This window comes from Bombus vancouverensis, chromosome 3, assembly GCF_051014615.1.
Source record: "Bombus vancouverensis nearcticus chromosome 3, iyBomVanc1_principal, whole genome shotgun sequence".
Taxonomy (NCBI): domain Eukaryota; kingdom Metazoa; phylum Arthropoda; class Insecta; order Hymenoptera; family Apidae; genus Bombus; species Bombus vancouverensis.
This window is the reverse complement of record NC_134913.1, coordinates 14379650-14406454: the sequence shown is the minus strand read 5'-3', so window position 1 is coordinate 14406454 and position 26805 is coordinate 14379650. Positions and strand designations below refer to the sequence as shown.

General features: G+C 29.4%; 7 protein-coding genes across 15 annotated transcripts; 3 read left to right on the top strand and 4 right to left on the bottom strand.

Moving 5' to 3' along the window:
• The first annotated feature begins 94 nt into the window (after positions 1-94).
• Positions 95-3867, top strand: LOC117154117 (nucleolar MIF4G domain-containing protein 1). The gene is made up of 9 exons (XM_033328811.2): positions 95-232; positions 326-788; positions 900-1417; positions 1528-1812; positions 1893-2080; positions 2197-2372; positions 2456-2808; positions 3175-3306; positions 3377-3867. The coding sequence occupies exons 2-9, from the start codon at positions 362-364 to the stop codon at positions 3665-3667; spliced, it is 2370 nt and encodes a 789-aa protein (XP_033184702.2). The 5' UTR covers positions 95-232; positions 326-361; the 3' UTR covers positions 3668-3867.
• On the bottom strand, positions 3868-5826 carry LOC117154123 (invertebrate-type lysozyme 3). Its single transcript, XM_033328820.2, has 4 exons — positions 5659-5826; positions 4694-4879; positions 4188-4261; positions 3868-4096 (listed from the first exon to the last, which is right to left on the bottom strand). Exons 1-4 carry the CDS (start codon positions 5726-5728, stop codon positions 3956-3958), a joined length of 471 nt encoding a protein of 156 aa, XP_033184711.1. The 5' UTR covers positions 5729-5826; the 3' UTR covers positions 3868-3955.
• A 2797-nt stretch (positions 5827-8623) lies between these two features.
• On the bottom strand, positions 8624-9911 carry eEF1beta (elongation factor 1-beta). The gene is made up of 3 exons (XM_033328818.2): positions 9733-9911; positions 8928-9355; positions 8624-8845 (listed from the first exon to the last, which is right to left on the bottom strand). The coding sequence occupies exons 1-3, from the start codon at positions 9810-9812 to the stop codon at positions 8691-8693; spliced, it is 663 nt and encodes a 220-aa protein (XP_033184709.1). The 5' UTR covers positions 9813-9911; the 3' UTR covers positions 8624-8690.
• A 550-nt stretch (positions 9912-10461) lies between these two features.
• Positions 10462-16178, top strand: ND-75 (NADH dehydrogenase (ubiquinone) 75 kDa subunit). 3 transcript variants are annotated; one of them, XR_013057942.1, is made up of 13 exons: positions 10462-10620; positions 10842-11039; positions 11137-11244; positions 11383-11748; positions 11829-12050; positions 12117-12252; positions 12351-12703; positions 12817-13002; positions 13090-13279; positions 13361-13536; positions 13645-13779; positions 13854-14083; positions 15906-16178. XR_013057942.1 is itself a non-coding variant. In XM_033328813.2 (12 exons), the coding sequence occupies exons 2-12, from the start codon at positions 10872-10874 to the stop codon at positions 14001-14003; spliced, it is 2190 nt and encodes a 729-aa protein (XP_033184704.1). In that variant the 5' UTR covers positions 10462-10620; positions 10842-10871; the 3' UTR covers positions 14004-14086. The 3 variants fall into 3 exon arrangements, 1 of the variants encoding a protein (XP_033184704.1); XR_013057943.1 differs by lacking the exon at positions 15906-16178 and adding an exon at positions 14207-14470; XM_033328813.2 differs by lacking the exon at positions 15906-16178 and having other exon boundaries at positions 13854-14086.
• p115 (general vesicular transport factor p115) lies at positions 14305-18204 on the bottom strand. Of its 3 annotated transcripts, none has more exons than XM_033328809.2 (12): positions 18037-18203; positions 17594-17822; positions 17257-17513; positions 16961-17162; positions 16736-16887; positions 16437-16627; positions 16180-16352; positions 15657-16084; positions 15399-15579; positions 15142-15326; positions 14704-15055; positions 14305-14612 (listed from the first exon to the last, which is right to left on the bottom strand). In XM_033328809.2, the coding sequence occupies exons 1-12, from the start codon at positions 18112-18114 to the stop codon at positions 14599-14601; spliced, it is 2442 nt and encodes an 813-aa protein (XP_033184700.1). In that variant the 5' UTR covers positions 18115-18203; the 3' UTR covers positions 14305-14598. The 3 variants fall into 3 exon arrangements, with proteins under 3 accessions (XP_033184700.1, XP_033184699.1, XP_076473192.1); XM_033328808.2 differs by having other exon boundaries at positions 14696-15055; positions 18037-18202; XM_076617077.1 differs by lacking the exon at positions 14305-14612 and having other exon boundaries at positions 14878-15055; positions 15137-15326; positions 18037-18204.
• A 3149-nt stretch (positions 18205-21353) lies between these two features.
• LOC117154252 (protein charybde) lies at positions 21354-24833 on the top strand. The gene is made up of 4 exons (XM_033329102.2): positions 21354-21748; positions 22544-22727; positions 22815-22970; positions 23048-24833. Exons 1-4 carry the CDS (start codon positions 21700-21702, stop codon positions 23130-23132), a joined length of 474 nt encoding a protein of 157 aa, XP_033184993.1. The 5' UTR covers positions 21354-21699; the 3' UTR covers positions 23133-24833.
• On the bottom strand, positions 24138-26710 carry LOC117154251 (uncharacterized). Of its 5 annotated transcripts, XM_076617087.1 has the most exons (5): positions 26480-26710; positions 26021-26320; positions 25336-25958; positions 25122-25209; positions 24138-25046 (listed from the first exon to the last, which is right to left on the bottom strand). In XM_076617087.1, exons 1-4 carry the CDS (start codon positions 26708-26710, stop codon positions 25128-25130), a joined length of 1236 nt encoding a protein of 411 aa, XP_076473202.1. In that variant the 3' UTR covers positions 24138-25046; positions 25122-25127. The 5 variants fall into 5 exon arrangements, with proteins under 5 accessions (XP_076473202.1, XP_076473201.1, XP_033184992.1 ...); XM_076617086.1 differs by having other exon boundaries at positions 24138-25209; XM_033329101.2 differs by having other exon boundaries at positions 24138-25209; positions 26475-26557.
• Positions 26711-26805: the final 95 nt, after the last annotated feature.

Here is a 26805-nt window from a genome sequence, read left to right as displayed (position 1 = left end):
AATAGCCTACAAATAGTCTCCTGTTAAATAAATGTACTTACATTAACATACATTTATAAATTTATAAACCTACTTATACAGATGTGTTCAATAAAAATTGCGTACGAATCAGTGGTGCCACGAGTCTAGAACTCTTGAAAACGTAGTAATGGATGATTTATTTAAATATGTCATAAGTATTAGCGATAAAAATTGTTTAATTTATTCTTTAACCAGATAGTTGGTAAGAGAAGTAAGTTTTTTCATGCTTCTGTGCTTCATTACATTTATGAAAAAATAAACGATAAAAACGTAGCCCAGTAATTATATCGTAAAATTTCGACAGGATCCATAACCTACCTAAATACTTAATAGAATAAAAATGAGTTCTCTTAAACGAAAGAAATTAAAAACTAAGAAAGTAGAACGGTCAACTTTAAAAGTAGCAGGGAAATCCCGTAAACAAATGCGCAAAGAGCTCAGGCAGCAAAAGAAAATTAATAGGTCAGTTTATTTAAAAAACAGAAATGAATTACGTACTACACGTGGGTACGTCAATGATAATAAAACAAATCATAGCGAGCTAGTTGACAAAACAATACAAGAAGGATATAAGGAATGTACAAAAGAAATTAAAAAAAGGAAGCTTGAAGAACTTGAACATAAAAAGAAAAATAAAAAACACAAATTACTTAATGAAGCTAATTTAAAAGAGGACAGAGAAATTAAAAAATTAGAAAAAAGATTGAAATTAAATAAAAGAAAAAATAAGACAATTCCTAAGTCTTTTGTAACAGATGGTTTGGACTGTATCCTTTTCATTTTATTATTAAAATTTCTGTGTGTAATTATGTACACATTGTAACTTATTTGTTATTGTTATTAATTTCCTTAATGTATAATTATAAATATATAATTAGATCTTTTAGATTTTTGTTTAGAGAAAGATAGGAAACATATCATAGAAACAGAAAAGATCTTAGAAAATGAATTTAATATTGATCTTGATACAAATTCATCAGAAACAGTGGGAGGAAATGAATATGCAAATATCAATTCAGATACTGTTAATAAAAGTAAGAATGAAAATATTGATTTTGATGCATTTGTTGAGGAACAATCTGATAATAACAGTGATTCAGACGGACTTATGCAAGTGAAAGTACCTAAGACCAAAAAGACAAAATTGGCAGAAGCTAAGAAACCTGATAATATTGACATCAATGACAAAGATACATGGGAAGATATTTATGGAAGAAAAAGAGATAAAGAAGGCAATATTATACATAATACTAGCAGATATGTTCCACCTGCTGTACGAGCAAATACTATGCATAATATGAATCCTAATGATGAAAAATTGCTTTCCTTAAAAAAAAAATTAAAGGGTTGTTTAAACAGAGTGACAGAACAGAATATGTATAGTATAGCAAACCAGGTAATTATATAATTATATACGTAAAGCAAACAATAGTTATGTAAATAAATATATATATTTATGATGAATTTGTTTATTGCATGATTTATATATTATGTTATGTATTACAGATAGAAGAAATGTATATGACAAATAGTCGTAATAATATGAACAATGTACTATCAGAATTAGTGATTGAAAGTTTAGTATCACATGTACTTACACCAGATCGTCTTATTTCTGAGCATATGGTGTTAATTGCGATATTACATGCTAATATTGGTATTGAAGTGGGAGCTAATTTTTTAGAAAAGCTTATTAAACAATTTGTTGAGATGATGGAAAAGTTACAAGATGTAGCAAACAAAGAATTGGATAATGTTGTTCTCATGATTTCACATTTATATAATTTTAAAGTATGGAAATTTGATTAAACAATGATCTATATCAAAGCAAACATAAAGTTAAATAGCTTTTTTAAATTTACTTTATGTAGGTATTTGGATATAAGCTCCTTTATCAGATACTTGATAAATTGATGGCTAAGTTTACAGAAAAAGAGATTGAATTGATATTACTTATTCTAAAAACAGTGGGATTTTCATTGAGAAAAGATGATCCAAGTGCTTTAAAGGAATTTATACAAAGTCTACAGCGAAAAGCTAGTCACGAAAATGGAGAAAAGTAGGTTATCTAATGTTTTTTGAATATACATACACACATACACTCCCACGTATGCACGCACACATACAGAATGAAAATTATTAGAATTTATCTTAATAATTTTCTTTATCACACAGTTCAAGAATTAAATTTATGTTGGAAATTTTGCTAGCAATAAAAAATAACAATATCAATAAAATACCTCAGTATGATCCTTCTCACGTGGAGCATTTGAAAAAAGTTATAAAAAGTGTAATACGCAAAGGCAATATAATAACACAGTTCAATGTGTCTCTAATGGATTTATTACATGGTAAATGATATATTTGTAACAATTAAAACACAATGTACTTATATACATAAGTTAGGTGAAAGTTTATCTATTTTTCATTACAGCTGATGAAAGTGGTAAGTGGTGGATTATAGGATCAGCATGGTCTGGTTCAAGTAATGTGAATGATAAAGGAAATGCAATAGAATATGATAAGCTTAATTTTGGTGCAAAAATTCTGGAATTGGCACGAAAACAGAGAATGAATACTGATACAAGAAAAAATATTTTCTGTATCCTTATGACAGCTGAAGATTATTTAGATGCATTTGAAAAACTGCATCATCTTGGTTTAAAGAATCAACAAGAAGCAGAAATCATACATGTATTAATGCATTGCTGCTTACAAGAAAATAAGTTTAATCCTTATTATGCAATATTAGCTCAAAAGTTGTGTGAATATAACAGAAAGTATCAGGTACTTAATATTATATTTTATAGTTATTTACATGGGATGTATAACAAAGATTAGTCAAAATAACATTTCAGTATTAAACATGATTTAATGTAAAAGTAAATATTTATTGGAAAATCAAATATTTAATTTTCAAGTTACAATAATTATGTACAGAAAATGTTATATATAAATGTGCATGTGGAATTCTTTAATGTCAGTATTGCTACAACATGCATGGTTAGTGTTTATATTCAACAATAATTAAAGATTGCTAACTTTCATTATTTCTTAGAAGAACTGACCAATCTTTTTCCTACATTCTATGCATGCATATGTTATATAACTTATTCACATTTTATTATAATAATTTATTTTTGCTTGATTCAGCTCACAATACAATACACGCTTTGGGATAAATTAAAAACTCTGGAAACATACAACAATAAACAATTGTTTAATTTAGCACAATTTTTAATACATTTATTTATTGAAAAGTGTCTTGCTTTGTCAGTTTTAAAAGTAAGTGCTATAACTTTCAGTAACTAAGAAATGCTTATTCCAAATATTATGTATTATTATTCTATTGCAGGTCATCCATTTTACTGAATTAGAAAGGCACACTATGAAATTCCTTAGACAAATTATGTTGGGAATTCTTTTGCATGAAAATGAACAAGCTTGTATACAAGTGTTTGAAAGGATCTCTGTTCCTCCTCAATTACAAACTTTTAGAGAAAGCCTTCGTTTATTTATAAATTGCTTCTTAGTAAAAAATATACATTCATATAATATTTTGGATAAACAGAAAACAATGCTAAAGGGGAGAACCGAATTTGTAGATAAATTATTAATTTTACATGGATCTAAAATTGAGTTTTAAATTTGAAGTACAATAAAATATAGTAATTTTTTTTAAAATATAATAATATAGTTGAAACGAAATAAATAGCATCTACATTTCATACCGAAACGTCAATTAATTTTACAACTAATAAGCATTATCAATAATACATACGTTTAAACATATTACTAAATATGTCTAAAATGAAATTTCTCTTGAAATAAAATTATTCTTATGCATTTGTTTTTATAATTTATTGGAACACACACACGTATACATGTGTAGTATAATCTTACAGTTAAATGTTTATATATTATTGTTTACCAATTATTGGTTCTGGAAAGTCTGCATGCAATGCTTATAAATATTTTCGAATTTTGAGTTTAAAGAACTAGTGCATCCGTATGCTCCTAATTGATGAATACGAACATAATCATCACAATTGATAATGCCATCACCGTTACAGTCCTATAGAAACAACAGAGAAAAAGGGAAAGTAAACAATTGCATGATAATATGTATATATAGATATTTGTATGCATAATATATATGCGCGTACCTGACCATATTTCCACATATAATTCTCTACTGTACGAGCTGCACAGTGTACATCGTTCACGCATCGTGGATACGCTATATGAAAAACAAGTATTTTTATTGCTCTACTGCTTTATTTTGCATTTTCAATTATAATGGGTGGTCTGCCTCACAATTTTTCAGAACGAAAGCAGAAAAGTACTGCGTTATCTTTCCTTATCTTCCATATGGCAAGTTTTACTTAAACTAATCATTTTTCAACCCAAATACCAGACTTCTTTGTAGAGAATTAAAAAATGCACCGAATGATGAAAAAAACATGTATAATTCTATTTATGAACATAGAAGTGACCTTGACTTTTCATAGAAATAAACCTTTTTTTGAAATTCTTAATAGTGTAATTTGTAATCGAATGAAATCTAATTATATTTTATTCGAAATATTTTTTTGCCCGACTATCGGCCTGAAAAACCGTTGGGATTGATTTTTAGACCATCTTATATATTTAATCACATATAAATACGAACCATCTTGTGTCATACTATCGTTAATAATTGGTTTGCCAGCGTCAGCCCAATAAGCCCATGTTATACGAAATGGTCCACAAACGGATCCATCACAACCGATTGTAATGTTACATCCAGAAGCAGCTTCGCATATACATCCCAGACATACTCTTGATACCGGTTCTTTTCCTGTCGAATCTTCTTGCCCTATTATGTTTATAAAACAAAAATGTTTATTTGAAGTTTTAAATAAATCGAAAAACTGACTAAAAACATTCAGGGGATATAATTATGTATTAACAGTAAGATCTTTTTAATTATCTTAAATAAATTTGCTTAAACTTGTCGAACCTTGTTCATATATTCTAAGACAACCATTCGTCGATATGTAGTTGCATGATCGCTTGGTAGCATGAAACCGGATTCTGAGTTAACGAGTTTATACATTCTTTTTCCCCTTTTTCTTCTTCCTTTTTTTTTTTTTTTTTTTTTAATAAATAAGCAAATATTTGAAGTTATTGTACAATATCCTAAATTTCTTTACTGCGGTAGAATCTTGATACAATACTTCACACCTTCTTACCTTTAATGTGTACCATCTCTGTAGTTCTATGCCGTTTGAACAGAAGTATAATTAAAGTTAAATAATAACTTTTTATATAGTATATAATATTTGAAAAACATATTAATAATTGAAGTTTGATTGTTCATCAATTTACAATGAAGAAATCAAAAATAATTTCAAACGATTTGATATTTTACGCTACCTTTTATATCTGTCTAAACTGTTGTTCACTAACAGAATAATCATTGTATGTTGTAAAAGTTAATAATTAGAGTCAATCAATATGAATCGTATGTAAATGGTCTATGAACATAAGTTAATTTGGCCGATTTAATCCACAAAAATTAATGATCTCCGAACTTCGAGCTAAGCATAAATATAAATAATCATTCTTTTACTATTAAAATCAAACGTAGCTTACCATATATCAAGGATGTAAAGGCAACGATTGATAACAATGTTATAATCAAAGTGTTCAACAAAAAGGCCATCCTCCTTGAGAAACAAATCAATTTCTGTTCGAATTTCTACTTTCGTTAATGTTTGGAAATACCGTCACGATGCGTGGAAGAATATTCACGCGATATTCGTAACGTTCTCTTTTATATAGAAGAGAGTTGTCGCGCGTTGTTGCTTGCGGAGGTGGGGATTCTAACAAAGGTCAGTGGCAAGGACTATCTCTTGGAAAACATCGTGATCGAAAAAGGAAGATTTAAAACACAACTTGTCGCGACACTAAGGCATGCAGAGAAATAAAAAAAAAAAACAAATCAAAGCAGCAATAATTATATATTTTGATCTGTATCGCATACTTCAATTATAATAGGTATACATCAATTACAGTAGGCATTTAAACATCTATATGTTTTTTAGTTCCTGGAAAAAAGTTACTTAGAACTATCTAAATTACTGAAACTAATATATTAAAAATTAACAAATGCATATTGACAAAATTACTAATGTTATGTAATAAAACTCTAACTTTATTCAGTTGTGTATCCGGAAAGATCATAAGTATACAGTTTTATATATAAATTGTGTTTCTATAGATGTAATTTATACGATACGATGTAAAATAAGTAGAATCTGTTTAAAGAGTATGAGGTTTAGATTTGATAATATATGTAAGTAATCAAGGATTGCTTATTTTAATAATTTATTTAATATCATCCTCGACACCTTTTACTCCGTCTTCTTTGTTCTTTACAATACCATATTGCTTCACTACGTAAATTATATATTTATTCACGAGACAAAAATTATTCTGAAACCGGATTTTAAGCCGATACAGCATCTCAAAGCTTCTTGTGAAAGCTTTTACGGTTTTCTTTTCTTTCTTTCTGTATCTTATCTTTTTTTTCATTGAATCCTGAGCGTTAATTGCACTATTCATTTTCTTAAAGACATTTATATTTTGCAATTTTACAATTATATTGTTCTAATATAATATAATCTTTCATTTCTTAATGTAATATTACATTAGGAAATAATGTAGGAAGGTGTCGAGATTGGTATAATTACAAAATATTAACAAAATACTTTAAAGACATATTCTAAAGGAAAGAATATATTTTATTGCAATTTCATGTTTTACTGTAATTTTACCGCAAGAGCACAATGATGTCATTCGTAACAAACGGAACTACCAAATGACGTCATCTGTGACAAACGGAACTATATACTAAATGTATTTAAAATACTACGTATGTACATACTTATAAATACGTACATACAATCAGAGCGGAAATCCTCTCTGATACAATATGTCTGTAATTATAGAAACTTTGTAATCATAAATCAACAATAAGAATAAGAATGGTGATTATTCTAATCGATGAATCTATTCTATCCATCAAATATTTTGGATAGAAATCCGTTTTAAGTATGACCAAATATTTCATAGCGATATTTAACCTTCTATTGGATGTGGTACGAATCAGACCATTGATAAATAAGCAATAACAAAATAATTAATCAACAAAGAATTCAACTAGCAACTAGCGTTGCATTGTAAAGGTATCAAATACAATTAATACTAGTGAGAAATACAAATAAGTAAGTTTACTATTGTTTATAATCACACAAGTCTTTATTTATTAAACTAGTTTTACAAAATTAGTAGTTTACTGAAAGCAACTCCCTGGTAAGCGAATAAGAAACGTATAGGAGAAACCTATCAGCGATTTAGGCTGGGGTCATATATACATAAATGTATATCTATTTCTTATATCAATGGCTATATAGAAAAAAACAGAAAAATAATATTACATTTGTTGAATTCTTCCTACATTTTTTATTTCTAGTATCAACGACACCTAAGTAAAGAAAGACTACTCTTATACGGTTTTCAGCAATAAAAATTAGGGAATATATTAACAATAATTTGGATAGGGATATTAGCTATGTATTAAATTAACGCTACCTGTGATCTTTTATTTCAATTCTTGTTTAATTCCAATTGTTTGACTGATTAGTTAAAGAAACCTCCAATAAAAAGTTAGTGATCTATGAATATGATTGAATTACATATACATGTACTTATGTAGTCTGCTTGGAAAAAGCACATTGACGGATCGACGTTGGTATGTCTCATAGTAGAATGTAGAAGCATCGGGATTTCTTTAGCGAGACATAGTTTTAGTTAGGAAGCTTCAAAACTGTTATTTATCATATAATCATGAATCAAATTTGAAGTAAAAATTCCAAACATGATACATTTGTTTATCATCTGGTTAAAATGCAAATCATCTTCAAATTTTTCAAACAATAATACGCTTTTTGTCAAAAATGGAAGTAAAATACACCATATTCTTGAACAATGTGGGAGTTTGAAACACCGACTAATGGAATAGCTGAAAATCCGTGTATGTATAATTTTTGACTCCTCGAAAATTTAACTGCAATAATTTATCGTTTTGTCGTCAATTAAGAATTATTTGTTTTGTATGCTACATAGTATTACAATTATTATTGTGTATTTATAATAAAATAAGACATAAAAGTCGCAGATTAAGAAATTCTCACGAAAAGTGATCTGTTCAATACAAATCGGTAACATACACGGATCTTTTATGATATATTATTCTTCCATAAATCATTTCCTTTTTTTCATAAATAGCGTTATTGTTGTAACGAGCTGAATGAATTGATTCGAAACAAGCGTGCGGTCACATATGGAAAAATTCATATATCTAATATCATGTTATTTAAACCTGTATTATTAAAGGGTCAATTGAATATGTAAAGTAAAACATCAATTTTTTTCTTTTCAATTGTCTATTATAAATATCAAAGCAGTATGATGAAAATAAATACTTTAATCGAATCTTTTGCTAATATATTACCACTGAAATTTGCAATATTAATTTTTCTTATTCAATAACAAATTATATATACAAACAATGATTATTATTTATTAAGTTTACATTAAAGATAATAGTCAGAAACAATCATTTATAGTTTATTGAACGATTCAATGTCCACAGACTGAACAAACTCTTCGAAACTTTCTATTTGTTCTATCAGCCAATCTACAGACACCTTCTCATCTTCTATGACACACATTATCCTGAATTTATTAATGCCATAGCCCACTGCAACTAATTTAGCTGGAAACACAATATATATAAAACTTATGATTTTGCAAGACTGAAGTTTTGATATGATTTTGAAAATAACAAAATTATTTACATGCTCCCCAAACTAGGCCATCCATTTGAATAGATCTCACAACTTTTTCCATTCCTTCCATGTCAGTTTCATCATCCCATGGTTTGACATCTAATACAACACTGGATTTCGCAATTGGTCCTGGTTTCTTAGATTTTTTCTCCTCATATGCCTTTAATCTTTCCTCCCTAAGTCGTATAGCTTCAGCATCTTCCTCCTCGTCTGACCCAAAGAGGTCCACATCTTCATCATCTTCTTCACTTTTGGCTGCTACCACGTTAGTAGAATTATTGCCACTTAAGATAACAGGTGCTTTCTTTTCTCCTGGAAGTGTCTTTAAATCGTATGATTTGATGTGATTATACCATCTTAATACATGAGGATTCGAAGATGTTGGAGTCTTTCCTAAAGCTTCGAGAACTACTACATCTGCTTGAGTGGGTTGCCACCTTAAAAATATCAGTTTTGTTTGACATTCCTTGAAAGTGTATATGTATATTTAGCATATTTTATATAGTACGAATAAAAATAAATATAATGTGCATAATTACTTGCTATTTTTTACATTCGTATCCTTTCCAAGTCATAATATAATGTTCAATTATATTTTAATATGCATATAAATGGCGATGAATTAATGCATTAAAAGATCAAGAACATTTTTCGAAAATTTAGTACTGATAAATATTAAACACAGTCAAAAATAATATAATTCAAACTATTATACAAAAAAAGAAAGAAAAAATTTTAATGACTTTAAGACATTGGTAAGTAAAGAACCACGTGCATTCCAATATAAATTTTATAAAGATAAAAGTACACTTACCCTTCGATATAACTACGCTCTGCTAAATAGGAATTTAAATCTTTAATACCCTTATCAGTTTTAAGATCACCAATAGCCATTGCGAAAAATTAAGTAAAACGAAGACACCTAACCGAAGTTACTGATAATAAACTTCCCTTTATCCGCTTACCGGAAGGTAGGATTATATACGGAGAAAAATTGACGGTTCATTATTTCGTCACAACATGACGTCATTCCGGTCTGCTATTCTTGGGAAATAATAAAATAACTAGCGATTAATTTTAAATTGTAATTTCTTAATTGCGAAATTATTCGAACTTTGCCAAAATCAAATACGATTCATTTACATATTGCAATCGTTTCGATTTTATAAATCGATTGAATATTTCTTTTGTTCATTTTGTTTTTCTCCCTTTAAAACTTTTTATTCCAGTACACAAAAAAAGTCTACTAACGTCATATTCTATCCCTTTTCTTTTTATAAAATTAACTTTAATATTGCAATATTTATTGTTTTACTTATCTAAAAATTTTGTACGAAAATTAATATATACGCGCGCGCGCGCGCATCGCATGTACATTTAAATCTGCGTACGTAAAGATTATTCTTTAATTATTATAAAAGCGTAAATTGTGAGAAACTAATTTCTCGAGGTAAAATATAATCAATGTACATAAGAAATTATTTATATCAAATTAGTTTTTTCTGATAGATGTCGCAAAGGATGTGTTCAAAAATTAGCCGATGTCACATAGTCTGCCAATACTTGAAAATATATATGATAGTAAAGCAACGTATTGTTTGCGCCGAATCTTATTTTGGATTGATTTTATAGATTATCCCGAAACATCTGTTTTAAGCGTTAAGGGGGTGTAAGAGGAGTTTGTGGAAAGGACGGAAATTTGGTAATATTTTATTAAATATATTGTAGTATAAATTATTTGATGTTATATAGTAATGGAGTACTTCTTTATTATTTTAATACATAATATATATTGATTTGTCCATTTTTCGATTACTAAGAAAATACGATTTTATGAGTATATGTTAATTAGGTTATTAAATAAGTTAAGTTATTATATCCATCGATGAAAGTTTGAAACTGTGACATTTTCTTACATAACAGTATAACATCAACGCGTAACGGAATAATCGAATGAAAATGTTAAGATTACCCGTGATAAGATTGACCGCGGGAATACAGAATGGTAGACTTTCTACCGCGGGACTGCATACAACATCATCTAAATTTCAACAAGAATTAGTGGAAGTATTTATAGATGATAAGCCAGTTCAGGTTCCACCTGGAACGACAGTTCTGCAAGTATGAAGTGTCATTTGTACATCATTCTTATATATTATTACTTGTACAACTATTATGCTTAAACTTTAAACATCTTTGTTTCATTCTATATGTTTAGGCAGCTGCAAAAGTAGGAGTAGAAATCCCAAGATTTTGTTATCATGAACGTTTAGCTGTGGCAGGAAATTGTAGAATGTGTCTTGTGGAAATTGAAAAACAGATTAAGGTATGTATTGGTTGCTTTTTAATATAAACTATACATACATATATGTAGATGCATATGCGAACACAGACATATACAAATATGTAGTGCATTTCAATTAAAATATTATGTATTTGTAACCTGTGTCATACAAATGTTTAGCCTGTTGCAGCTTGTGCCATGCCTGTGATGAAAGGGTGGAGAGTTAAAACCAATTCTGATTTAACTCGTAAAGCTCGAGAAGGTGTCATGGAGTTTTTATTAGTAAATCATCCTTTAGATTGCCCTATCTGTGATCAAGGTGGTGAATGTGATTTACAAGATCAGAGCATGGCATTTGGCAGTGATCGAAGCCGTTTTGTTGACATCAACTATAGCGGCAAACGTGCAGTAGAAGACAAGGATATTGGTCCTTTAATAAAAACAATTATGACACGTTGTATTCATTGCACACGATGCATTCGTTTTGCATCTGAAGTAGCTGGTATTGATGATTTAGGAACTACGGGCCGTGGAAATGATATGCAAGTATGTTCAAATGACAGTTTGTATACTGTTATCTTGAGTCCTGCTATTTGAACTGTTATTTTTAAATTATACCCTAATAGGTAGGAACGTATGTAGAAAAAATGTTTCTGTCTGAATTATCTGGAAACATTATTGACTTATGCCCTGTTGGAGCATTAACAAGTAAACCTTACGCTTTTGTTGCCCGCCCATGGGAGACACGTCGTACAGACAGTATCGATATTCTTGATGCTGTCGGCAGTAATATAGTGATATCGCATAGAACTGGTGAAGTTTTAAGAATTTTACCAAGAGTGAATGAGGTATTATTAACACAATAATTAATGATTAAATATATTTATAAATCTTAATGATTACATACTATATAGGAAATAAATGAAGAGTGGTTGTCTGATAAAGCACGATTCTCTTATGATGGATTAAAGCGTCAACGGCTTATAACTCCTATGATAAAAATTAATGGCAAATTAGAAGCTGTTGAATGGGAAGATGCTCTTGTTACAAGTATTTCTTAAAATATTTTCAATTTTTTATTTTTATTTTGGTTTTCTTTAAAGTAGACAGTATTTTTTGTTATATTGAGACAATATACTCTTTGTTAGCTGCTCGAGCTATTCAGAATGCAGCTCCAAATAAATGTGCTGCCATTGCTGGAAAATTAGCTGATACTGAAGCTCTTGTGGCCTTGAAAGATTTAGTAAATAGACTTGGTAGTGAAACTCTTGCAACAGAACAGAGTTTTCCAAAACAAGGCACAGGTATTGATATAAGAAGTAGTTATCTACTAAACAATACAATTGCTGCAGTAGAAGAGGCTGATGTTGTATTATTGATTGGTACTAATCCGAGGTACGAAGCACCATTAGTGAATACCCGTTTAAGGAAAGGATATATTCATGGTGAACAGACCATTGCTGTAATTGGTCCAAATATAGATTTAACTTATGATCATGAGGTATGTATAGAATCTTGTAATACTCTGGTAATATATTAATACATTTTGTTTGCACTTATTAGTTATAAAATGATTAATTATTTAAAAAATCAATTAATTTATTTCAATATTAGCATTTAGGTCAATCGCCAGAAATTATAACACAGTTAAGAAACAGTACTCATTCGTTTTGGAACATTTTGAGGTCTGCAAAAAAACCTTTAATCATCCTGGGTGTTGAGCAATTGATGAGAAAAGATGGAGCAAAAATTTTATCTGAGACGCAATTGTTGGCTCAAGCTTTAGGAGAAAAAACAAAAGTAAGAGAAAACTGATAAAATTACTTTTGTTATTATAGTCATATACATAATAATAGTTTGATAATATACACAAGTATTCTTTAATAGGCTCCTGAAGAATGGAAGATATTAAATATTCTTCATACAAATGCATCACAAGTGGCAGCTTTAGATGTGGGTTATTCGTCAACTGTTGAGGAAGTTAAAGAACAACAACCAAACATTCTCTTTTTATTAGGAGCTGATGATACAAATATCAAGAAAGAAGATTTTATGAATACATTTATTATATACATAGGTACATAGAAATCATTATTTTATAATAGCAATTTGAACAGTCAAACTGAATGAATAACGATTTCAATTAACGACGATTTAGGTAGTCACGGTGACGAAGGAGCTTCGATCGCAGATGCTATACTTCCTGGAGCTGCATACACAGAAAAAGTTGCAACATATGTGAATACGGAAGGTCGAGCACAACAAACCTGTGCTGCAATTACACCACCGGGTATGGCACGACCAGATTGGAAGATCATACGAGCACTTTCTGAAGTAATTAATTGAAGTTATCGTTCTTTTATATATGAAATTGAAAGTTAACATGCTCCTATATAAGAAAATGCAAGGAAAAAAGTAGTTAATAAAATAATATTTTCATAGATTTGCGGGGTATGTTTGCCTTATGATAACCTGGCCGAAGTAAGATCTAGATTGGAAGAAATAGCGCCGCATTTAGTTAGATATGGTAACGTAGAACCGGCTAATTATTTTGCTCAAGCATTAGAATTATCAAAGGTAAATACATGAATGTTATAACTAAATAATAATTGAACACACTTTAATAATCTAAATTTTCCTAAATTTTTTAGGAAATATCAGGTTCCTTGTCTTCCAATCCATTGGAAGTTAAACAAAAAACGTTAGATCATTTTTTCATGACTGATGTGATATCTCGTGCTTCGCAAACAATGGCAAAATGTGTCCAAGCAGTTATGAAGCAAAGAGAAAGTAGCTTATAGATTAGAAATTTAAATTATGAATATAAATAGCAAAATGTATTTTATGGCAATATATAATAGTATATGAAAATATATTAAAGGTATGATACTTTTATATATTTTATTTTAAATATATGTAAGTACTATTTAATTTAACAGAATATACAGACTGAATATCGATTACATGGAATGTTAGAATTGTTATTTTTTTCTTATATTTGCAGCTGATAAAATTTAATATTTTTTATTACTACGTGATGGTTGAGATATAAATTAAATTAGGATTAAACATCAATTTAAGTAAATTATCATGTTCGACGAATTCTCGTATGTGTTTTTAATGTAATTCAAATATTTATCAGTGATTTAGATTCTTGCTAATATTTATAATTTATCGTATTATCACAATACATTGATTTATTATTATTTTAAACAAACAGATAGGAAGAAAATGTGAAAAAAAACAATAAAAAATATCATCGAAATAAGAGTCTTTTTGAACTGCTATTAGTCTATTGTAAGAGTTTTCGAGTTTTAAGGCGATATCAATCATTCAATACGATCGACGAGATTGTTGGATTCTGCTTGATCATCGGTGTCTAATTCAATAGAACTTTCATCCGTCTCGATCTAAGAGAAAAAAACAAATATTAAAATTATTACCTTTTATGGAGCTTTTATCCAACAGAAAATATTTTAACAAAATTACGTACTTTCTCACCTAATGCAGCCAATTTTTCTTCGTAACGCATAATTTTGCTTTCATCTTCTGCTAAAAGTTCTAAAAGATCTTCTTGGTCTTTCTTCATTTTTTCTAATTCCTCAGATTTTTCTTTTAACTTACGTTCGAAGTCAGTTTCATATTTTTTTACCATTGAAGCATATTCTACTAAACGAATTTCTAACTCTGCAATCACAGTTTTATATTTTTCTGCCTCTTTTGTGCAACCTTCGTTGATTATAACACTATTGGATTCACTTTCTTCCGATTGTAAATTAGTTTGTGCTGCTCGTAAAACTAAATTTTGATCCTTTAAATGACTAATAGTTGATCGAAGATCGTGTACTTGTGCCTACATTAAGTAAATATCAATTAAAAATTCACAAATACCATCTCGTAAACAAAACATTATCCATGAAAATGTACTGTATACCATACTTCAAGTTCGTTTTTTTCTTTTACGAGTGATTCCGTAAGTTGATTCAGCTTTTGTATTTGAAAATCTTGGTCTCGAATAAGCTCTTTATATTGAGCTACTAAAACAGAGTCCGACAAAGTAGGTGTTGTAATCTCATTTTTATGATGCAAGCTACTTCCGTCTAAAACTGACTTTATGATCACACCTATAAAGTACACACATAGTTGCAATTTTCATAGCTTATATTAACAGAATGAATCATAAATATGATAATTACCCTCCAACGTTTTTGATAGTCTACAAAATTCATGATCTAATAAAAGTTCAGAAGGATTCTTCGCCGAGGGTTGAGGATGTTTTAAAGTTCTAGAATATACCTCGTGTCTAGCAAGACCACCGATAGCATCTTGAAATCTTTCTAATCCTATTCTATTTTCGATTAAATTACATAATTTTTCCTAAAAGATAGAACAAAAATATAGGATATAATGTTAGCATTACAAATGTGTCTTATTTCTTTTGTCTTTGGTGTTACCTTTGTGTAGTTAGAAATACTATTATCATTAAAATGTACACACAACCCAATAAGTATGGCGCACATACTTTGTAATAATGTTTCTTGCAAATCATCGTTATTCTCCTGTGATGATAACAGAGCTGTTAAATAAGCTACGGATGAATCAATAAGCAAGAATGATTTAACAGCAGTTAGACAATGTGCAATCCATCTGCAAAGTAGTATTAGAAGACCTAATTTGCATTGTATTTTATTGCCCTGTTGCAGTAACATGACACATTGTTGCATCAAGGTCACTGGTGGTTTTCCAATATTTGTTGCAAGTAATACACGTAACAATTGTTCCTTCTGTGTATTGTCGTCGATCAATGCATAAGACAATGCCACGGCAGAAAACCAATTCGATAAGGAATCAGAGGAAAATAAACCTCCACATAACAACTGTCCTAGCAATATTATGTTCGTAAAATTTTTCTGGTTCAGTATATATTGCAATATAAAACTATTTGTAAAATAAACATGAAAATAGCTTTTCACAAACCTGTCGTCAATGATGGCATTTCATTTCCCTGAGGTAACAAAGTTTGAATAAGCTGAGTTTGTCCCGTTTCATTTTTATATAAAAAACATTGAAAGCAGTAGAGAACGGAACATCTTAAAGCAAATGGTTGCTTTTCATTCACCATAGACATAAGTAAGACAACAATCGCAGGTCTAAATGAATTATGTGAGTGTTAGAAATGTGTTAATACGGTAAATTTATGATATTTAAAATATATAATATATACATAAAAATACCTAGGAGGATTGCTAGGTGCCATTACTCCAGCTAAAAATTCTTGGTTACTGGAATTTCCCCTAATAACTTCAGCCACTGTATTAATAGTCTCAGTCAGTACATCCGCAGGTACACCATTAGCCATCAATATGTTACACAAAGCTTGTAGAAGACCACAGGCTCTCATAATGTGTTGACAATTCGATACTGCCTTTACATGTATGTATATGTGTGTGTATATATATATATATATATATGTATAAAATAAGTAAAAAAATTGTTTTTATATATTGCATTATTTGTATACCTGAACACTTACCTGAGCAGATCCGCTTGGTGTTACCAATGCACGAATGACTTGAACCATGCAATGAATGTTTGATACCTTCTGTGGACTCCATGTGCTTAGAGGATTGTCATCAAGTTCGGATGATATTTGAAACATTGGTGTTAATTTTTGAATATAACTGCCTAAGACATAGTATTATACTATTAACATTATCATATTTATATTTAACATAACATGTATTTAGTTATATATTACCTTCTTTAAAAAAATTTTGGTTGCTTACATTACCCCTTAGAAGATTTAACATTAATAGTAGACAATCTTCCACAACAATACCACCTTCTACATTGCCCTCTTGTGCAATAACATCGAAAATACGATCAAACGCATTTTCAAAAGCAACAATTTTTTGAATATTTGCATTAGCTTTTGTTAATTGAATAAGAAGCAATAAAACCTACAACATTATAAAATATGTTTTACAACTATAGTATAATAACATTGTAATTATATAAAAAAGTTATGTGCAGTGCAAGCTTATAGAAATGTACATCGTTACGTATGACTTCTCTACTATCACTAAGGAGATCCATCAGTTTAGATACACCCATGGGACTAACTAAAATTATTTCTTGTATATCCTTTAATCTATTAGTTGACAAATTCATCAATAACTTTAATGCTGGCCACCTAACTTTGAATTCAAATTCTTCCAAGAGTGTTAAAACTATTCCCACGCTATCTGTGTCTTTAATAAATATTTCTGTAAATTCTTCTCCCACTTTGATGTTGGGCCAATACTGATCCACTGAAAATAATATTTGCATAAAAGTAATAGTAAAACTTGTGCAAGATAAATTGATCGATATAACTACATGAAATTTTTACCTTCTTCATCAAATGCTTTAGGATTTGTTATATTACAAAGTGTATCAAGTGCTAAACCAATGATTTCACAATCAGTCCTGTCCATTTCTAAAATTTGTCGTAATGCACACATTCCTTGAGCTCCCACTTCGATACGATAAGTGCGCGAAAGAGCTTTAAGTGCACGACAAGCATCTCGCCTGTCATCCAACAACATCGACGATTGTAACCTGTCTATCAGTCGCTCTACCTGTGTGATTACTCCAATGAAAAAGGTGTGAATGACGCAAAAAGAAAAACAGTATGGAAGCGAAAAGGCAGAGATAGAAATATTTTAGTGTATCTCAAAATATTTCGACTCAATTTTTACTTTTCTTATACAAACATTGCTACTACCATGTGTCGCAGTCAGGAAGATAAAAAAACAAAAATATTAAATAAATCGATTAAAAAATTTGAAATACCGTTTCAATACTCGATGGTTCGTTTTCTACAGATGCAGAACCTAAGACAGACTTTAATCTACTTTTAAAATATTCCATTTTGCAGCTGACAACTTGACAATTGTAAACTACACGTCATACAGTGTCGTCGACATTTTTTTTACGTACTTGCAGAACTTACTGAAACAAGTAATGTCTAATAGGGGGCGTTAGTAACGCTAACTTTCACTATAACCTACTATAACCTTAAGTAGCCTTGAAACAATTGATACATTTAAGAATAGAATTTTTAATAGACGGTAAAATGTCGAAAATTTAAATTGTCAATAAAGCCTTTCAAATTTTACATATTAAATAACACTTTTCATTTCACATAATTTCTTTTCTTACTGCTTTTAAAACATATAATTCCATTTTGTATGTCGGGTTTTATCATTTATTTGACAAAAACGTCTAATATTTAATTCGTTTATCAACGTGAAAAATTTACGAAAAACTAGTAGTTTGAATAAATTTAAATAATAGACTCCTTTTCAGTCAAATAATTCAGAATCTAAAGAAATCGCATATCTGTTGTAAAATATGTATGTGTATGGTTACAATAAACTCGTTGGTTCGGAAACGTTTTTTGTGCAATTTAAGAACAATAGATTTTGTAATTACGAACAAATATTTGCATCGATTTAAGTAAGAAATTACTGCTCAAATAATCGATGTACGTGATTGTGTCCCATGTAAAAAAATGTACATGCACACATGTAATCAAGTTTACAATGCTACGGGTATTATATAACTAAATTAAAAATAAAACCAATTAAAGGATGTTTAAATAATTTTGGAATATAGAATAAAATTCATGTATATATACAAACATACGTACATATATGTAGATGTTGACTACTTAAAAAAACAATAAAATATGGTTTTCAATGATTAAAATGGAATTATTATGTTGTAAAATTAACCGACTTATTTACCAATTATAAGATTATTTATACATGCCAAGGTAACAAAATTATGTAATATGTGAAAACAATTTCGTTGTTTCAATCCGAGGCTGACGTAAAGAATTGTCAAAGTCAAAGCAATCCTCATTGACATTACATCATAAGAAAAAAAAATCGAAGGTCTATGTTCCATCATTATTCGTCCAAAGTAAAATATTATCTATTTCTCGTCATGTGAATAACACAAATATAGTTAGTTTTATTAATTAAAGCAGCAATAGCAGCCAATTTGTCCATTTACTTCTTCTTGAACAATTTTACTACTTCTTAATAGCTTTTGATGGACATTGCGAATGAACAAACATATATAATTAGATACCTTAACATTATCTAAATACGTAAATAAAATATATGAATAATTACATATAATGCAGTATAATCAAGACACGTATATACATATGTATATGTGATAGAAAAGTAATCGCATTGCTCATGTTGTCAGTTCTATTTTTATGGAGACTAGATAAAGACTAAGACACAAGAAGAGCAAAGTATTTGAAATATGGATAAGTATACTGCACTCGAATACTGTATATGCATTATTCGCGGGGAGTAAACGGATTAAAAGATATATTTGCAATCTATTATTATGCTAATTTGGAGATTTTATTATTTTAAAATCGAATATCGCGATGAAAAACAAGCGCAGGATCGTATTAATGATAGGATTACGATAAAATTTTAATGATTTACTCATGCAATGAATAATCAGATCTGCATTTCATTCTATGCTTTATTTGTTGAACTAAGAAACATCAATGAACGAATTATAACTCGTATCTTGTTTTAATCTTTTTACAGCTCGTTTTTGGTACATATGTGTAAACATAATATGATGAAAAGATGAAATAGAACAATATGAAAAAAAAGATAAATTTTCATTACAGTTTCAATTCACACTATCATTTTTATCGGTGAGAGTCTTGATAGTAATTTTACTACTCATTTTAATACTCATTTTATCATATTATAAATACAATATAATTTGTGCAAAATTTTCCTAATCACTAACGGAAAAATATATTTCTTTGATTACATATTAAATATAAAACATAAAAATAATAAAAAGAAATTATGTACAAAACTGACAACATTAAAAGATACAATAACGTACAATTTTGTTTTCTGTTTGTTTTGTACATGGACACGATTTTGTATGATTTTAGACTCACGATATCTATGTACATACATATTTAAATATCTGTATGTATATATCAAGAAATCTAGAATTACGTTTCCTAACGAATTATTATACATTTTTATTTTTATTTTCGCTAATACTGACATTAGTTGTATTTCATGCACCGATAGTAAAATAATGTGATGATGCAAGATAATAAAACATTTGCTCTGCATATTAAATGATTCATAAAAAAGATAAGTACTAGATGTACAAAAGAACAAAACAAATACAGGTGACCTACCTTAGGAATAAGATAAAACTTCTAAAAGATGAATCATCGAACAATAAGAATAAAATAAATAAAAAGAAAACTGAACATTTGTACAAAGGACAAAACAGATACAGGTGACCTACCTTAGGAATAAGATGAAACTTCTAAAAGATGAATCATCGAACAATAGTAATAGAATAAACAAAAAGAAAACTGAACATTTGTACAAAGGACAAACAGATACAGGTGACCTACCTTAAGAATAAGATGAATCATCGAACAACAGTAATAGAATAAACAAAAAGAAAACTGAACATTTATACGTATACATACACATATAGATGCAAATACGAAAAAGTTGGTCAAAAGGATGAATTACAGATACTTTTCGGATAATTAATTCTGATCAATCTGATAATCAATTAATTGTTGAAGTGTTAAAGCGTTGGAAATGAATTTATCAAGTGTATATATATACCAATCTAAATTAATTGAAAAATATATCAGTGATTGTGTACGGAATAAGATGTATCATGAAATGAAAATTACAATCAATTAAATTTATTATTGACTAATAACAAATTAGCAGCGATTGTTCATAAGCAATAAAATTATAACAGTTCTGAGAAATTGATAATAGAATATGGATTGAAGTAAATAAGACATAAGAAAAAGATAGTAACGTTGTAAATAGCAGTAGGCTACGCGATTAAGTTGAAATGGGCTGTTTAAGTCGTTTAGTTGATCGGAAGGAAAGAGATGTCGAAGGAAAGCGGTATTAAGAACCGAAGATAACCGAACAGCAAGAAACGGAAATAGCCGAAGTGGATGCAGTGCGAAACGTCACGTAGTTGGTGTTGCTAGGCGGTCTGTTAAAGAACAGTGGGAGGGAAAAATTAAGAGGGAGGGGAGAATTATACAAAAGCCGTGTCATCAGGTCGGCAAATCAGTTGTGTCGATGCTGAGTATACGTAGAGAGATATGTTATTTTTGTCAGTATAGTGTCGAAGCTTTCAGTGAAAGTTGAGGAGAAAGGACTGTGACTGCTGTCGCTGCTCCTGTTTAAACAATTGAGAGAAGTCATTTTGCCGGCATTGCGAAACTTGTTAAATCGCCACCATTGAAAATAGAATATCAAAACTCGGAATATATTCGTAGCGCTGAAGAAATAATCCGACTATTGTATATTATAAGAAGGTCATTGTGACATTATTAGTTGTGTTCTGTGCCTCCCTGACTCTTTGTGTGTATTTCTGTGCGTGTCTGTGCAATATCTCTCAAATATGGAGGTTTTACCATGTCCTGTAAATGTGAATTTTAATAACACGAGAGGTAAATCTACTTAATATTTTTTAATCACTTCTATGTGTTAACTTAAACGTTTCTTCCCGAGCTTTTTTTCTCTATTTTAACTATATCATATCTTGCATATATATTTAACGGATAACGATCGATCGATGATATCAGCTACATATAAAGTTGTTTAGTTGGTTTTCCAAATCAGCTGATTTTTCATAGAATAAACGAATAAGCAAATGTCATCTTTAAATTATATATTTTACGGTTTTTTAAATTTTATTCATGTACTTTATACTCTCGGAGAGTATTACTTTATGGTTTAATTTCTTTCCCATAATTTTTATGCAATCATTAATTATATCTCTGTGGTTACATCATGGTCATACGGAACATATGATTGCATAGAATCGAATGTAATTTTTCCTTTTATTAATTTTTGTTGTTGTTCTTTTTCTTTCTCTTTTGAAAGGAAGAAAAAGAAGGAATTTCTTTAACTAGAAAGTGATAAGTAAGCAATATAATAATAATAATTACATAGACGTATAACATAAAACGATTTAGTTTCGAATAAATTATAACTACTTAAATAAGTTGGTGCCGGTAGGACCGGCCGGCACGTACACTTTACGCAGATATAGACATAGTCTGTGGTGTTTGGTGTACGCGTGCGCAAGTAGTAATCACAGCTAGATGGATACATATCTAAAAACATGTCTCTCGCTGTAAAACAAGTGTGAGAATCGTAACAATGATAGTGATAATCATAATTGTTCATTCAAGTAAGTAGCGATAATCGTAATTAACGGAATGTATATTTTTCGTGTTTAGCCGGAACAGTGGCCGAAGAATTTGACGGAGCTTGTCAGGCTCTAGCAAAACGATTGGAAGTTGAACTTAGGCGAGCAAAACATGTACAATTAGCATGCGGGGAAGTTCTGTTACCTGCTGATCTTTTACCTAGAATTGCTAAAACTGTACTTAGTATGGCTGAGAACGAACCTTGCGGTCTTAGGTAAGCTATTTTCTTATTTAATAATTGTTTTCTTACTTTTTCTCAAAGTATGTTATGTCTTCTATGGATATGGTATTTTTATTACAGAGGTTGCACCTTGTTTATTAGCTTCGAAACAGATAGTGTATGCAGGAAATTGTCAAAGATACAATGTGATCCTAATACAGTATCAACATTTGAACTTTATTTGACTTTGAAACAGGATCATACATCTTGGCATATTCTGTTACCTCAGTTTTTGAAGTAAGTCGTGTATTGATCGCTTTAAACTTAACGGAGATGATCTGGATTCATTTTAATGCATTTATTTTTCTTTACAGAAATCTTACCCGGGGAGGTACTATTATGATCAGTAGAGATTTCACTTTAGAGAAAAAGAAATTATATAGATCGTATCAGCAATGAATGATCCCACTATGTCCAGGAGTCATTGCTTGATTATCTTGATAATTGTGATTATTCGAAGCTCCTCTAATTATAAGTAGGCTCCAATGTGGCCTTTTTTACTTTCTACACAAAATAAGCAGATCAATTTTTCTGATGTGCTTATATTTCGCGATATATTTCATTTAACGGTAGCTAACATAAGGAATGAATAGCAGAAAAGTAAAGTATAATGTAAAGAGAAGAGCGAGGGAGAAAGAAGTAGAATCTATGCGTTTTGACAATTGTGATAGTAAAGCATAAAAAGATTTGTAGTATCGTTAAGGTTGAAAAGTTTCTTTACGTGATTTCTAGATTTTGAATATTGCCTGACATTTGTAATTCGTTTTAAATATCATTGTTTCTTTATATGTAAGTGTAAACATATCTGATCAATCAATGCTGCAGGTTAGAATTTCTATAATAATGTAGATAGTGTGTTTTATGAATTATTTTTAAAAATATTTGGTAATACAAATTTCTAGATATGCGTAGGGAGACATTCTCTCATAAGAGATGTAAACTGTATCTTCGTTTAACGAAGAAATGACTTGGTATGTAAGATTTGTAACAGTAGTTTGTTTGCGTTTACACGTAATAATGCGATAAAATTTAAATCAACTTTTCTTGATTAGTAATAAAAATAAAAGTAATTAAACTATAGAAGTAGTAATAAGAATAGATATGTAGTTTCAAAAATGCCAATGGATATCTAAAGTAATTTCATTTGATACAAATAGATTTGTACAATTTCACCTGGCCTAATTTTCTTCTATGATGTATCCCTTTTTATCTATTAATTAATTATCAATTGATGTAATTTATCTATCTTTCTGTATACACATACACATACATGTAACCCATCTTTTCAATTTTTTCATTTTCAATGTCTCAATGTGATTTTCTTGTATGAAAAATCTTAATACTCTTAGATATCGATTGGTGACAATGTTGTGATAGTAATAAAACAAAAAAACACAATTGACATAAAATAGGAATCTGTACAATAATATTTTAGAGGATTGGACATACATGCAACTTCTTCAATATTTGTAATATCTATAATTCCGAGAAACAGTTTGTCTAATTATGATATTGTCGGTTTATTATTATTATCATCTTATAGAATTATATTATTTTAATCAAATAAGCTTCGTTTATGAAATTTAAAATGACTGTATTGGAAGAGAAAACGAAAAAATATATAGGAGCAACCACGTGTATGACTTTATAAGACTGATCAGTGTTAGAATTTCAAGATAATATTTGTACGCGTGTAAAAGTATTCGGAACGATAAAGAAACTGAGATATTGAATCGCACACAGAATATAGATCAAAGAACAATTATGTTTGGACAAGTTTCGTGAATTAAAAGTAGTTGAAAACAAAACGTTCTCCCTACGCTTGTTATAACAACAAAGAAATTAGAAGCAAAAAGAACATCTGATTCTATTGATTACGTAGGAGTAATCAGAGTATAAGACGCTGTTACATATATTTTGTACTTCATTAAAGACATTAGAAGTATAGTGTGTGTATGTGTGTGTGGAGAGAGAGAGCGTATGGGTATGCGCGCGCGCGCGCATGTATTTAATTTTTTATATTTGATATATATTGTTAAATATTATTTGCTTAGAAAAAATGTGGCGAAAAGTTGAGGAAAATACAAATTTTGAACGTTATATCTGATATGCATTTCATCTTCTTTTTTTCTTTCATCAGTTCATGTTCATTTAAGTTCATTCATATATTCTTCTTCTTCTTAATAAAATTTACTCCATATACAACTTTCATTTGTAAGATTTCCATTACATCGAACATATACACAGATCCTTTTATCGATTAAATTGTTGTAGATATATAAAACATCTAGTTTTTCTTCAGCTCAATACCGCCTATATGTGATGTTGATTCTAATTTGTGATCTTAACAATAAACAAAAAATTATAAAAAATATTTGTTTTATTTACCCATACTTATTTCATTCGTTTTGCATTTAAAGTGTTCGTTTCAAGATAGTCGCTGTGATCTGGTAAAATTGTGCACATGATCTCTATCCTGCAAAATGATACATCTTACATGAGAGTTCCTTCTTTTTTATTTACTAAAAATTGTTATAAAATTCTACAAAATATTTTTTCCACCTCTTTCTTCTACTTTTTGCAAAATTTTAACTAACTTTACCTCTCCAATGATCGTTGGAGTGGTATCTTCGCTGCTGTTTCCTTTCCCCATGGCAAGAGTTTCATTTTATTTTGTTTTAAATTTTTCGACAATTGTCGAATATTTGTTATGTTTTCCTGTTTACTATCATCGTTATTGTTGCCATTTTGCTTTGAAATCTTTACCAATAAGTCAGTCTTATTCTTTTCTTTGAAATTATTTGGTTGATCATATATTCTTTCTGTTGAATCTATGGTATGTTGTTTAGGCATAGATAAATAGCTATCGTTTTTCGAGTAACCATTTGATTTTTTCCTTTCATTAACTACTTCACATGATTTTTTTATTTCAGAAGATATCATCGTTCCCTCTTTATTCTTTTGTTTTAATTTTTCTTTGTTAATATATCTTAATTTTGTTTGTTGCTTTTGCGTGATTCTATTCAATGGCTTCGTAGCAGTTATCGATGGTAATAGAGGAATACATGTTAGTGTAGGTATTGATTTTTGGATAGAAATTTGCGATACCTTCCCAAATATCCAAGAGTCGACAGACGAAGGTTGCGGTTCGATATCGACAATCAAATGTATCGCCTTTCCAGTTGTATCCTGTCTCCAATAAGGATCTAATCTTAAGAATATCCACTATAAGAAAAAGAGAGGAAGTAGGTAAAAATTAGAAAAGTTAGAAAATGAAGGATACTCGCATTGAACAACCGTAGCCAAACCACACGGGCACATTCACTGTTGAATTGGAACAGTTTCTTTTTGAAATAATATTTTTCAAGCACATTTGCGATTGCTGTGCTAACAATTTCTTCGCGAATATAACCAATTTGATGTTCCGTTAATTGGTCCTGTAGGAAATCATGCCACTTCAGTTCTTGAACGTCAGATGCAAACAAATGAAACATGCTGAGAAATTGATATTCCAGCCAATTATATGTAGTATTTTCTTTCAAATTTAATGAATTTATTCTTCTTTCAGTCATCTTTTTTTCTTTATTCTATAGAAGAATATTCAATGATATTGTAATTAGTCATTCTTTAAATCGCTTAATTGTTTAATATTAAGATATGGTACGTATTTATTATAGTACACTATGCACACTGATTTGAGTATGATATGTAACAACTATAAAAAAATTCAACTACACATACTTAACCTTTAAACGTTTTATTTCTTTCTTTATATATTTATTGTCTTGAAGTATTCTTTTTTTTCTCTTCGTATAGAATGTACAATAATATGTGCGCAACAAATAAATAAAATTTGTTGGCGCAGGGAATTTCTTTACAATCAAGGAAATTACATGTGTATCATCATCGTTCGTGTTTTTTTTATAAATAAATATCTTAAACTCAGAAACGATACATATATACATACCCACATGCATGTATATATGTTACAATGTACGAAGCATAGGTCGAAAAAAGAAAATTACGAGGTTAAATACGAAACATTACTTTTACATTATTTAACATGAGCCTC